A 14,712-nucleotide genomic window follows, 5' to 3' on the forward strand; every position below is an offset into this window, starting at 1 on the left:
GAATGAATTAGCTCCTCGGTGCAATATAAGCCAAGAATATTTGTTCTTTAAGAGAAAGCACTTACTTATTTGAAGCAATAAAACTACGGGGTATAGGGCAGAGCATGGAGTGTGAGCTTAGTTTTGGATAATTCTAATGAGTACCTGGCATAAGAAATTGTCCTCTGCTGTGGTGCAGGTTTCTGTGTTGTAAGATGGTAAATGAAAAGACTTTGTCTTTTCAAAGTAGAATACTAATAAGAAAGAATATTTCTTTAAAGAAACAAATTGCCTATTGGTTTTCATTATAACAGGCAAGTTCAAGTTAATTTGATTAGATGAACTCATTTGCTACAAATTAATCAGTTTTGGATTATCAATCTTAACAAGTTCAATCTCCAGCTTTGTGGATCGAACTCCTCTAAGAGATGCAGTCCCTCAGTTACAAAATCCATAAAATGACTTGCCGCTTTCATGATCGACGACTTCTGCACTGGCAACATGCCATTTGGAGACTTTGCCACATCCTTTTGAGAAAAAGAATCCAGGAGATCCCAGCCGTTGAACTTGCTAAATGTCTTTGCTTCAAGACCAGACACCAGAAGACCCAGATTTTTCAACCAATTAGCTGTGTCCTGCAGAAGCAAAAACATTTGCTTTTGATACATTGCTCAAGCTCAGTAAAAATAACAATGTTACACACTGCAACAGCAATTGTATGAATTATTCAAAAGGAATCCAGAATGAAACTATTTAAGATACTGATTTCCATCTTTGCAATGTTTTGCAGACATATCTTTCCATCACACACTGCATTTTGTATGGAATTATATTAAAGGCAATGTGGCATCCTGTGAATAATCTGATATCATATTTCTTTTCGGATGTATTTCTTTTAGAGTATCTGAAAGCTCCTTCTTAGACTTGTTCACCTGCTCAGATGAAATGCAACAGGTAAACACTGCCACTTTCATTATTTTCTTTTGACTTTTCCAATCTTGCCGGTTTTATTTGACCATTTAAAATGATTGAAGGAAGACCTAATACAATTGCAGACTGTGTACAATTACAGGCCTGATGAAAGGTCTCAGTCCAAAATGTCAACTGTTCATTCCTCTCCACAGATGATGCCTGGCCTGCTGAGTTCCTCCAGCATTTAGTGTGTATAACAGGCTGTTTGATTTCTATGATGACTGGTTGTTTTTGTTGTGGTAGTTTACTGAGGAAAGGAAAAGTCCTATCTATAGGATGTATTTCACAACCTCAAGATGGCCAAAAGTTCACTGGATTCAATTAAGTAGATTTGAAGAATGGTTATTTTGTAACTTAGGAGTCAGTTTGATCTGCTCAGTATTTATTGGTTCAATTTCCATCTTCTGCACTATACTCCTTCAGTCCAAAACAATGACAGTCATAATCACCATGCACCAAGGAATTTCCTAAATTATGAAACTCTGCCAGAAATAAAATCAAATGTTGTTATAAACCCATTGATAACGGTACACACGTCGTATCCAGGTTTGTGACACAATGTCATACAATGCATTGTGCTCAGACTCTGAGATGCTTTGTTTTTGAATTTCCAATGAATTTTAGAAGCAGAATAATATACAGTAGTCAATCTATAGAGTGTTTCATGGTTCAGACTGGAGTTGAATCTCAGTCCTATTATTGTGTTTATGCAGAACTTTTATCCAAATTACATCTGAACAAGAAGTCAAAATATCAAATTTTGATTAATATAGGTTTCAGACTTTTCAGTTTCATCTTACCCCAATGAGGGAAATTTGTCATATCCAGTGGTTTGATTGTAGGAGTCCTTGGCTTACTGAGTTTACTGAGTCAGAGTCATACGGCACAGAAGAAGGTCCTTTGGCCCATGCTAAGATTTGCATCTAAACTAATCCTATTTTCCCTCATTTGGCCCATATATCTCTAATCTATTCCTATTCACGTACGTGTACAAGTACTTATAAATGGTGTTGAGGTTCCTCCCTCAAACGCTTCCTCTGGCAATTCATTCCATATCTGGACCATCCTCTGGATGAAAAGTTGCCCTTTGGGTTCCTATTAAATCTCTCTGCTCAAACTCTAAGCCTATGTCCTCTAGTTATTGATTTCACAAACTTGGGGGAGAAAAAAACGCTGTATTTACCCTTTCTATGACCCTCATGATTTTCTGCACACATCATTCTCTTATGTTCCAATGTATAAAGTTACAACCTTCTCAATCTGTTTCCATTTCTCAGTCATTTGAGTCTTCGCAAAATCCTCATAAATCTCCTCTGTATTCTTTCCAGCTTAATCTTTCATGTTGCAAAACTGAGCACAATCTATCTCACCAACATCTTGGATTAGTGAAGGAATTTTGATGAGGTAGACAAGGTCTACAGGAGTAATTCTACAGTGGATCACCAAGAAGCAGCAAGCTGGCACAACCAGCTCATTACTCAGAAACAGAGACATCAGAAGTCAAAAAATAATGTTGGCAAAAGGGGAGGATTGGTGAGTAGCTGATAAGTGCTCATATTTAGCGAGGTTGTTAAATATAAACAAATTCTGCAGATGCTGGAAATCTGAATTAGTTACTGGCCTAAAGATTGGGCAATCTCTACAAACCAGCAAACGATAATCAAGGAATAAAAGGAAGGGAGGAACTTAAAGCAATGTTTCACTTGAGGTAAAGAATTACAATAGATGGGGATAAAGCCGTTAGGTATCGTGGACCTGATCATCGATATTCTAGGACTTTAAGGAAGTGGTTGCAGGATTGTGGACGTAGTCCGACAGGATTGGAAAACCACAAGTGTTATGCAAGTTGCTTCAAAAACTAAAGGTTAATTAATGCTCATAGAATTTTGGTGCTTATTGCAAGTGATATGGATTTTAAAAATAGGGAAATTTTGATTACATAGCACTCCTGAATTATTGTGTACAAGTTTGTTACTATTCTTATGGAAGGATCTACTTACATTGGAAGCACAGCAGGGAAAATCGAGGCTGATTTCCGAGATAAAGGGCTTGACTTACAAAGAAAGGTTGAACAACTTTAGTCATCACTGGATTATAGAAGAAAGGGATGCAATCTGATGGAAACATATTCTATTCTGAAGAGAATTAACAAGGTGGTGTTGATGGGATGCTTCTCTTGTACAGTATTGCAATATAAGGGGTACAGTTTCAGAAATTAGGAGCCGCCCATTTCAGTTGGAAACAAAGAGGAACGTCTCTCAGAAGGCCATGACCTTTTGGAATTCTTTACTTCAAAAAACCATGGAGGTGGGCTCATTGGATATGTTCAAGGTGGCTACTGAGAGATACTTGAAGTCTAAGGGAGCAAGTGGGTTGCAGACACATGGAAACGTAGTAGTTTGTCCAAGATTGGATCAGGAATAACTATAATGAATGCCAGAAGAGGCTTGAAGGGGCCAATAGTCTCCGCTCCTATTCATTATGTTCCAGAGTAATGGTTGAATTACATATACAGTAAAAGTGTAAATTTAATGACAGACTCACATTTTGAGATTCTTTGTACTTTTTGACAAGGACCTTGATTTGACCTTTGGACCAACCCTTGATATCCTTCAGTTCATTAAGTGCACCAGCAATGGCCATTTTGGAGATATTGGACATTTGACTGACTTTCAGTCCGACCACTAAAGATCCCAGTTCTCTTATTTCCCCAGCAGACCATTGATTGACATTAATATTCTCCACAAGCCTCCGATAGATCTGTAGAAACACACACAAGAAATACATCATGTGTCCTTTTGACAGAAATATAAAATCTGATTAGGTTTTGAAATGAAACATGAACTATATTCAAGTTTATGAGCTATATTCAAGGTGATATCTTATTCACTACCAAGCACTCAACATATCATAAATAGGGCATCACCTCCTTTATCTTCCTTGTGCAGCTGAGGAGTTTGTTCTGCAAAGTCATTACTGCTCCATGACTCAATGAATTCAGCTGATCGACAGGGTAGAAGCATGCTAGTTGACCAAGCCTGCAGACGAAGAATAACAATATATTGGGGTTACAATCTGATTTGATTTCGACTTAGACAAAAAAAATCTCAAGGCAGCAATTAAATCAGCATCAACAGCAGTTTTCCGAATGCACCAAAGCCCATTTCATTCCAAATTAATTATTGTATTAATATAAATAAATTGAGTAATGTTCTTAAGTAAATGCAGTGAGCTCTCATAGCAAAGGTTATTGGAGCATAAGTTTCTCAGATTGTGCATTTCCATTGAAGTTTTGTGATTCATTGAAGTTCAACAGCTCTGAAACTGTGGTTTCTCTGTAGCAAAAGGGACCATAATCTGGACATGGAAGTTTAACTTAGGGCAGAAGCCAGTTTCATCCTCTGTCTCAGCTCATGGCTGAACCCATTATGCTGACTGCTGGGGCATATGGTATGTGGATATGTTATGAGAGAGATGTTATGAGATTAATCCTCAGGTTTAGCATATAACTATTACTATTTACAAAGTAAATACACATTCTTTTGATAATATTCTACATTTGGTACCTGACTTCAATATCTAACACAGATGGATATTTTATTGCTATTTGAGGTAGTGTCTTCATGTAAAGCAACAAGCATACTTGTGAGAGAAGAAATAGTAAAATACATGGACCTTTCCTGTCATGATCGGGTCATATAGCAGTGAGGTCATAATAAATCTGTCACACAATCTTAGTGTGTGCTGGTGTCATGTGTACCAAAGAGTTTTTCCACAGTCTATGCCCCGGGCAGGTAAAAGTTAAAAAGACTGCTGTCTGCTAAAGTTATACTTTGACAATCGAATGATATTCTTACTTGGCAATTATTGTGTCTTCACTGATGTTAACTTTGCAAGCATTGAGTCCTTTGAAGAGAATGCGAGCTTGTACTGGTGTAACATCAAACAGCTTGTCTAAAAGGTTGGATGAAAAGTTGAAAAGCTGACATACCTGTAAAGAGTCAAATAATTCAATGCTTAGACAATCTGATAGCACATATGGTTGAAGAAGAACATAGAGGTTTATTTTATTGTTGTGATATGAGGTGAAATTAATTGCCCAGGTTAGATTTGTTTCAATTACTTATTCCTCAGGAGGAAAACCAAGCAAGCTACGAGTGAGTGGATTTTGAGGTTTGTTTAACCATTGCCATGCTTTCAATAGTTCGGCAGCGTGAAGAGCAGATATCTCATGTACGCTGCAAAATGTGATAGAGGTTGAGTTTTATCCAATTCAAGCATTAGTAGGCTCGAAACAAAAACATTTTGAAAAGTAAGTGATAGAAAACCAAAAACCAATGTTTCCTAGTAATTAGTGCTGGGAATTAGTGGAGACTTTTTTGTGACTGACATATGGAACACAACTGTTGTTGGTATGGTACTTGCATTAAAGGGCAACTTCATGCACACTTCATTCCCTCTGAGCAGCATTTCAGGCATTTCCCCACTTTCTCAGGTCAGCCAAACATCTTTTCATGTAACGTAACTTCTCTCCATGAATTGCGTGTCTTTTCCTTCGCATATACACCTTGATCTCATCCCACAGCACAACTACTAAGCTGAGGCAAACCAGCACCTCTTTGGAGGCTATTCAGCCATTACTTTGGCAACTAACACCTTCCCATACAACCTCTTGTCTTCTTCTTTTGGCAATCATGCCAATTCTTAGCCAAGAAGTTGCACCAAGGCTCCAAAAATACGTTCAATGTAGCTGGACTTTAGTCCAGATTTGTGGGGTAGGACAGTGTTGATCTGGATCACATCTTATGCTTCCCCAAACCTGCAGGATAATGGATCAGCCTAATATCCAATCACTGCAGGGAGACTCGTTACTCATTCAAATCCTTGCCCCTGCATAGAGCTTCAAACATGTGCTACGAGAACCTATTTCCCTTACTATTTCCCTAAAAGTATTCCTTCTTTTCCTCCTCATGTATTCTTTTAGGGGAGGGGATGTTTTCTATCCTTCCTTGCTCATTTTATTCTTCAAACTTCATCCTTCTCTTCCTTGGCCTTGCCCTCTCCTCTTTAAAACCCGTCTTATTCCTGAATACTAGTGGATTGCTTCTTCCTCCACTCTTTTCCCCTTCCTTTCTCCACCCCTGTCCTCCTCTAATGTGCATTACTGGTAGCAATTGCATCAGTGGAAAACTCTTAAGTGTTTGCTCCATCCAAACAAGAAAACTTGGATTCACTGCAGCTTAGGAGCAGAAATGTCAAAATGTAAAAATTGCAAAAACAAGATGAAAAATATACATAAAAGATGGAAGGAACTTACGAGTATTTAGCAAGCAAAATAAAAAATGAAATCCAGTCTCTGAATAGTTCCAAACATTTTAATACTTGAGTTAAATTATTCTGTAAATAGTCAAAGTGAATGCTTACCACACTTGGTTCACCCTGTGCAATACTCTTGAAAGTCGATGTGGGGGCTTGGACAATGAAACGACCAAGTATGTTCAAAACATCGAGAGTGATCCAGTGGCCTTTACCCTTCCCCTTATCCTTACCCTTCCCTTGATCTGTGAAGAAGAACAGAAAACTAATTACTGATTATTACAACCTTAAAATAGTTATGATTCTAATTACTACAACAGCCTTAAAATAGACATTCTAGAATTTGACTTATCAACATTTTAATAACACTACGTCCTTCTTGAAAATGTAGGAGACATAACACATATGTTTTTTTTAAAATTTCAAAAGAACTAAGTTATTACATTGAAGGTGTATTTGCCTTTTAAGCAGGCAACAATCACAGTTCAATTGTTTATGAAGCTCCAAAGGAAATCAGATAAGATAAATGATTCCATAATTTATTTTAATAACTTAGGTGAACATGAAATATTTGGCAGGAAATAGGAAAGTTTCTGCTCTTCCTTAAATTTTGTCTTGTGAAATTACATGCTGATTTGTACTGGCAGACAATATTTTGTGCACTTCTCTGAAAGATTAATCCAAGGATTTCTACTGCTTCATGAACTTACACTAAAAGTTGACACTTATTCTGTGTGTGGTTTGGGTAGGTAGGAAAATTCTGCTCAGATCCTCTGTATAGATCTCTGCTTGAACTGTGTACATCTGCCCATATACCATATTGATCTGTCCCAGTATGGCATATATCTGCCCATGTACCATATTGATCTGTCCCCTTAATATGTACACCTGTTAATGTACAGAACAAAAGTATTTGGAATTGCAGTGGATTACACCTACTTCTGTGTAAATTAAAGGCACATGGATTAACAGGCCTGCATAATCTTATAGATAGGTCCCTCTAAGAGCTTTCCTATTACTCTGCCCTTTCTCACTTTCTGCAGGTCTCCTTTATGCACCCATTACTGGATCCTGACCTAGTCAATGGAATCCAAATTGCTGTACCTGTCCCCCACCCCAACCGACAGATTCCTGTGGTGACTCTTCTATACCACAGACAGAATTGTGAAGACTTACTGTCAACCTGTGACTCGCTGATGGACTGATGCTTTCAGTACATTATAGACAACCTTGCACCATGTAGCCCTGCCTCACTATGGTCCTTAAACTGTGAAGAATAACAGAGTTCCTCCACTAGCCCCAACATTGTTTCTGTGCACACAAAGTGAACTAGGTCATTTCTACTTTTCACTACAGTTTGGAGGATCGATCAAATGCAGCAACAGGTGTGCCCACATGTAAAATACAACGTGTTCCATTGCCAGGTTAACATTGTTTTTGAAACATGGAACAGTTTTAAGGCCATTTCATTATTACATTGAAGGGTCACAGGGTTAAATTGTTGGTATGAACTTTGCATAAACTATATAAAATATTTATTAATGACAAAGGAGGGAAATAAATGTATTGTGGATAATACAAAAATAGACGGGAGAGCTAGGTGTGAGGTAAATGCAAACTTCAAATTCCTGGAAGATACTATTTCAGAGGACATGTCCTGGACCCAGCATGTAAATGTAATTGCAAAGAAAGCACGACAGTGCCTTAGGTGTCTGCAGAGATTTGGCATATCGTCAAAAACTTTGACAAACTTCTATGGTTGTGTCATGGAGAGTATATTGACTGGCAGCATCACCGCCTGATATGGATACACCAATACTTTTGAATGGATAATCTTACAACAGGTAGTGGCGATTCGGCCCAGTACATCACAGGTAAAGCCCTCCCAACCATTGAGCACGTCTGCATGAAACGCTGTTGTGGGAAAGCAGCATCCATCATCAAAGATCCTCACCACCCAAGCCATATTCTTTTCTCGCTGCTGCCATCAGGTAGAAGATATAAGAGCCTCAGGACTCACACCACCAGATTCAGGAACACTTATTATCCCTCAACCATCAGGCTTTTGAACAAAAGGGAATAACTACACTCCCCTGCCCATTTATTGAGATATTCCCTCAACCAATTATCTCACTTTAAAGACTCTTTCATGTTCTTGTTATTTATGGCTATTTAATAATATTTGCATTTGCACAGTTTGTTGTCTTCTGTACTCTGGTTGATCTTTCATTGATCCTGGTATAGTTACTATTCTGTAAACTTGCTGAGTATGCCCACAGAAAAATGAAATGAATCTCAGGGCCATTCGTGGTGACTTATACATACTCTGATAATAAAATTTACATTGAATATTGAACTTTGAAATATTTTCAAAAAAGATTCAGGTGACTGGATAAAACATTAAGAAGTGAATAATAATAGTGGGAAATGTGAAGTAGTTTGTTTTGGAAGGAGAACATAATGGAGAAAATTTGCATAATACATTTGCAGAATGGGATTTGGAAGTTCCTTGAGTATGAAGCACAGAAGTCAAGCATGCTCGTGCAGCAACTAATGAGTAAGGCTAACAAAATGAAGGTTGAGCACCTTCGCTCCAACTGGCGCAAAAGGTGGGATCTCCTGGACACCACTCATTTCAATTTGACTTTCCATTCCCATTCCAATAGGTCTGTCCGTGCTCACATCTACTGCCACAATAAGGACACACTCGTGTTGGAGGAGAAACACTTCATATTCTGTCTGGGTAGCCTCAAGCCTGGTGGCATGAACACTGATTTCTCTAACTTGCGGTCATTTCTCCGCCTTCCTCCTCTCTTGTTCTCCATTCCCAATTCTGGTTTCCTCACTGCTTCCCTCTTCCTCACCTGATCATCATCTCCCCCGGTGCTCCTCCTCCTTTCCTTTTATTTTGTACTGTCTACTGTCCTCTCCTATCAGATTTCTTATTCTTCTGCCCTTTATCTCTTCCATCTACTTAATCCAAGTTTCTCACTTCATCCCCTCTCCCCCTCTTACCTTTTGGGTTCATCTATCATCTGCCAGCTTGTATTCATTCCTCTCCACCCAATGCCTTATTGTGAATTCCACTCCCTTCCTTTCCAGTCCTTATGAAAGGTCTCAGCCTGAAACATTAATTGTTTACTCCCCTCTATATATGCTGCCTGACCAGTTAAGTTCCTCCAGCGTTATGTGTGTGTTGCTCAAGATTTCCTGTATCTGCAGAAACTCTTGTACTTTTAACAGAATGAAGGCCTTCCTTTTAAGAGGGGTTGCATAACAGTATGGAAGTCTTACTGCAGCTATTCAAGGCACCAGTGAGACCATATCTGAACCCTATAAACAATTTTGGACTCCCTATTTAAAGTAAGACATCACTTCATTGCAGGGTGGTTCAAAAAAGATCCACAAGAGTGATTCCCAGACATAGAGGGATGTCTTATAGGAAAGGTTAAACATGTTGGTATTCAGCTCATCAGATTTTAGAAGAGTGATATTTGATCTTGTTGAAATATGCAAGCTTTTTATCTTTGGAGCTAGACAGTAAATTCTGAGAGTCTGTTTCCTGACCAGAACCAGAGGCAATGATCTTAGAATACAATAATGCACATTTAAGACTGTGATGAGGAAGAGTTTCTTCTCATGCAAGATTGTAATCTTTTGGAACTGCTTGTCATAAGAACCGTGAGGGTTGAATCTTCGGATGTACCCTTAGTGGCCATTTTATTAGGTACCTCGTAGAACTAATAAAGTGGTCACTGAGTGCATGTTTGTGGTCTTCAGTTGCTGAGGATTATCCACTTCAAGGTTTGACATGTTGTGCGTTCAGAGATGTTCTTTTTTGCACACCACTGTTTAACATGTGGTTATTTGATTTACTGTCGCCTCCCTGCCATCTTGAACCTGTCTGGCTATTCTCACATGACCTCCCTCATTAACAAGGTGTTCTTACCCACAGAATTGCCACTCACTGGATTTTTTTTGGTTTTTCACACCATTTTCTGTAAGCTCTAGGGACTGTTGTGCACATACATCTGAGATACTCAAACCATCCCATCTGGCACCAACAATCGTTCCATGGACAGATCACATTTCTTCCACATTCTGATGTTTGGTCTGAACAACAACTGAACCTCATATTCATGTCTGAATGCTTTTATGCATTGAGTTGCTGCCACATGATTGGCTGATAGATATTTGCATTAAATATGGACACCAGCAGGCTCAAGGGACTAAATGATCTATATTTTTTCCTCTTTCTTATGTTTTTGGCTTGATTATGATGTTATGATTGTGTCTTATGCACAGATTCTTTTTGGATGAAAAGACAAAATTGCAAATTTAGTAGTTATTTTAATAAATGAACAAGTAATTCTTGAAAAACTGAGTATAGTAAGAATCATCTGCAAGGAGCAGGTATAACAATTGCAAGGATTGCTTTTTCTCATGACTTCAATATATACAGTATAAAGATTATAATTATTGTTTTATTATAAATTTGACAGTCTATGAAGATTTCATGGGAGATATAGTATATATTTCACCATACAAAGATGTAAATTAAACTAATTCTCACTGTCATCCAGAGTACTTTGGTACTGTATTGTTCTAAAGTGAAACTCAGTTTTTTATTTTGATGAAATTTCTATTGGTAAAGTGCTGGAATTATCAGATGAGCACATAAATGCTGAGAGTAATTTTAATACATTAATTCCATAGACTCTGCCTGTACAGACACTCAGAATAACAAAAAAGACAGAGAAATTAACTGCCTTTTTCTCCTTCCTACTTTCTCAGTTGAAGTGTGATATTTTAAGTGTGACATTTCAAATGTGATGCCGAGGGGAAATGCTGAAAGCTGAGCGATGGCACCATTTCAAGATTTTTATATAAGTGCATTTATTCATGCTTTCTATTGATCCAGCTGATGTTTGCTGTTTGTTACCTTTATCTTTGCCTGGATCACCCCTTGGGCCTTTATCATTGGTGTTCATTCCATCTGGTCCTGATGATTTTGTGTAAATAGCTTCCACCCACTTATAAATCTGCTTCCTGGTACCAGGAATAAGGTTATTGTATTCTTTATTCAGGACTTTCATTCTGTAATGAAAAGTTAATCAGGGTACAATAATAACACAGTAAAAACAAATAAAAGCACTTTGATAAATGATTTTTGGAAGGCTTATACAGTATATATGTATAATGAGTGTAATTGGTGATGATACAAATGAAGAAAATGATGCTCCCTGCACAACAAGACTTAACCAATCACTAAATGTCAATGCACCTCACACCACTTTATCCCTGGACTCTGAAGCATTAAACTGGGGAATCCATCTCTCTGAACATAAACCATCCAGGGTTTTCATAGAGTCAGAAATTCTGTTTATTTGAAAGAGGATTCCCAAGAATTATAAGGGAAATGGTAGTTACTTTGTCTCTTTTTATGAGCACAGAGACAGCCAGATAGAAGCAGGTGCTTCAAACCATGGCCGCACTGACCACCCATTTGCACTCATCCTGACATTAACCCCATTTTTATTCTCCCCATACTCTCGTCATCCCTTCCCAGATTCTACTACCCACCAACCTGTTAGGAGCAACTTTCAGTGGCAGAGTAACCTACCCACTCGCATGCCTTTGGGATGTGGGAAAAAACTGGAGCACCCAGAGGAAATCCACACATACATAAGGGAGCGTGCAAGCTCCACACAGACAGCACCTGAGGTCAGGACTGAACGCACATCTCTGGCACTGTGAATCACTGCTGTGTGTGATGCATGAATCTTTTTACAAGACTTCTTCATTATTTAATTCCTTATATTTTAGCTTATGATTAAATCAAAAATTGGTTTTATCCATTTACTACAATGAGAGACATTTAAAACCTGTTAAAAAATGCTTCTCAATTTTGAGAGGAGTGAGACCCCAGCATTGATTACTTGAAGCCTAATCACTGTAGAGGACACACACCTTTCTATGTGAAGGATCAATTTACCTGGCTTTCTTTATCTGGTCCAGGTATGAGTGGGTAGTGGCAATAGATCACATGCTAGTTCATGTTGCAATTAATGACCCCACCAGCATATATGTTCTCTGAACAATGAAGCTGCATGAAAAATGTCTTTACACACAACGTGAAGGATTCAAACGAGGGCCCATGTTCCTTGAGGGGTAAACACAGTGATCATAAATATTTTGATTCCCATCCATTGTGGATTTCCAGTGGTTGAGTGAACTGGGAATTCATGGAAGGATTGATTTCTATATTGGCTATTTTTCTAACATATTTTGTTGTCCTTTGCCAATACAAACTATTTCCTGCAAGAAGAACATCATTTATTTATTGGCTAATGTGTGCCGTCTTTGTTTGTTGGGATAAAAGAGGCCTTGGGAGTGTGTTGATTGTACAGCAGGTCATATCATCCAACCATTTCAAGTAAAAGTTCAAGTTTAATTGGCATTCAACCAAATATCAATACTCATGAATACAGCCCAATGAAAGAGTGTTATCATCCAACCAACTGGGTTCCAAACCTCTAAAGGTTGAAGCAAAGCATGAACCAGGCACATTTCACCAGATGACCCCACCACCCCAAATTTTCACTATATTCATCCCCCTCAACCTACGATCTTTGTTAATATAAAGGCACATGGGCTTAAGGAAATTAGAGGACAGAAGAAAAGAACAAGATAAAGATAACATATTAAAATATGGTTTTTTTCTTTATTATGCATCATTATGCATTCAAAAACATTTTGTCATAAAAAGTCCTGCAACACTTACAGTTTCCTCAGGTTGGAAAGACTAACAGTAAGGTTGAATGATTTGACGCAGCCTGGACTCAGAGTGCTGATCGATTCTGTAAAGCTTTCAGGAAAATCCGTGATATTGCCTGGAGCACTGAGGTTGTTCCGTAGATCCTTTTCCCATCCATGACATTGGTCCAACCTCTAGAATTTAGAATGCAGAAAATGTTAAATTGTACAATTTCAAATACCTTTGGAAGTGGAAGAAATTATATAATCACGATATGGTTTGTCTTATATTTGCTGTAATCTATACAAGAATATAATATCTTATACATTTCATTTAGATTTTGCTATATTGTTACACATTCTTTGTTTTCAGATCTCTCACATATCTACAGCAAGACTCCCCAGAGGAAGTTCATCCTATCATGTATTTTTTAATTAGCAGTTAGCTCTTTGAATATGCATTAATATTTCCCCCTCATTTTACTTACTCCCAAATGTGCCAATTCTTGGATACAATTGTTTGCCTGTTTTCAGGCCCCATGACCCTAACGTACTGAGCTCTAATCATTCATCCCCATGATTTTTTTTCTGGTGCAAAATTGAACCTAACAACTGTTTCAAAAAGCCTTAAAATTAAACCGTGAAATCTGTTATTACCAGTTTTAGAACAGCGTTGGTGGGCGGACGCAACATTTTGGAGCAATGAGAAGTAGGAGCTAAGTTTCTGACGTTATTAATTTCTTTCGTCATTTATCTAACCTCATGAAGCAGCCCCTTAAACAGTTGCTTCATGCTACAATTAGCCTGCTGGTCAAATTTCAGATAGGAATGGCTCTCAGTGTCAACATTAGAGTAATTTTCACTCTCAAGCACCTTGCCTCAGGAACCTTGTGGATGCCTCTGCTGATATCTACATTTTAGGCAATTCCTTACATTTGAAGATGACTTAGTTCTAGCTTTGGGGATTCCACAGTGGCTAATGAGGCTACTTCAGGACCTGAAGACTCTTCACAAATGGTTCGGAAGGTGCAGACAGATGTATAGTAGTTAGTGAAGTGGTAACCTCCTTCCATGAAGGCCTGCTTCAGGGGCCTGGGCATGTAAACACCATGGCCTTCCCAAAAGAACAGATTGACTAACTGGAGCCTCAGCACTGGAAGTGTTAGCCTGGGAGAGGTCACTAACATTGATTTGCTTATCCTTCCGATCAATTTTGGGGATTTTATGGAGACAGTATTAGTGGTACTTTTCCCATTCTTTGGAGTACTGACCGCAAGAGGTCCAAGTCCTAGAAGCAGATAGGATAGGGATTACTGGTTTTGGTACACTGTAAATTTTGTGCCAGGTATGAGATCTTTATCTTCATATGGGCTTTCCATCAACTGAGAAAAGGTTTTGCTGGTGCATTGAAGGCAGTGGTGAATTTCATCATCTCCATCTGTTGTTTCTGAGAATTGACTCATGAGATATGTGAGAGATGGTGCATGTTTCCAACAACTCACTATGAACCTGTACTGTTGGAGGCAGTGTCGTGTATTAAGGGCAGGTCAGTAGTGAATCTTTTTCCTGTGGTCATTGACTAAAAGTCACACATTGTCATAGACTTCACAGAATGAGCCTGTGATGGCTTAAGTTTAGTCTCCAAATGTGTGCAATCAGGGCATTGCTTCTACTCGACAACTGAGGTTC

The 14,712-nt window shown here is 38.4% G+C and overlaps 1 protein-coding gene across 1 annotated transcript in view; it reads right to left on the reverse strand.

Annotated features, from left to right (window-relative positions):
* The window catches only part of LOC140185094 (otoancorin-like), a 114,961-nt gene that overhangs the window by 59,201 nt on the left and 41,048 nt on the right, over positions 1-14,712 (reverse strand). The window contains exons 4-10 of the mRNA XM_072238351.1: positions 13,052-13,218; positions 11,210-11,364; positions 6,376-6,512; positions 4,809-4,942; positions 3,878-3,989; positions 3,496-3,711; positions 447-614 (exon numbers count right to left, since the gene is read on the reverse strand). Of these exons, the coding sequence (XP_072094452.1) occupies positions 447-614; positions 3,496-3,711; positions 3,878-3,989; positions 4,809-4,942; positions 6,376-6,512; positions 11,210-11,364; positions 13,052-13,218 (1,089 nt within the window). The remainder of the gene's footprint in view (positions 1-446; positions 615-3,495; positions 3,712-3,877; positions 3,990-4,808; positions 4,943-6,375; positions 6,513-11,209; positions 11,365-13,051; positions 13,219-14,712) is intronic.

The sequence above is a fragment of the Mobula birostris genome, chromosome 20, assembly GCF_030028105.1.
Source record: "Mobula birostris isolate sMobBir1 chromosome 20, sMobBir1.hap1, whole genome shotgun sequence".
Lineage (NCBI taxonomy): Eukaryota > Metazoa > Chordata > Chondrichthyes > Myliobatiformes > Myliobatidae > Mobula > Mobula birostris.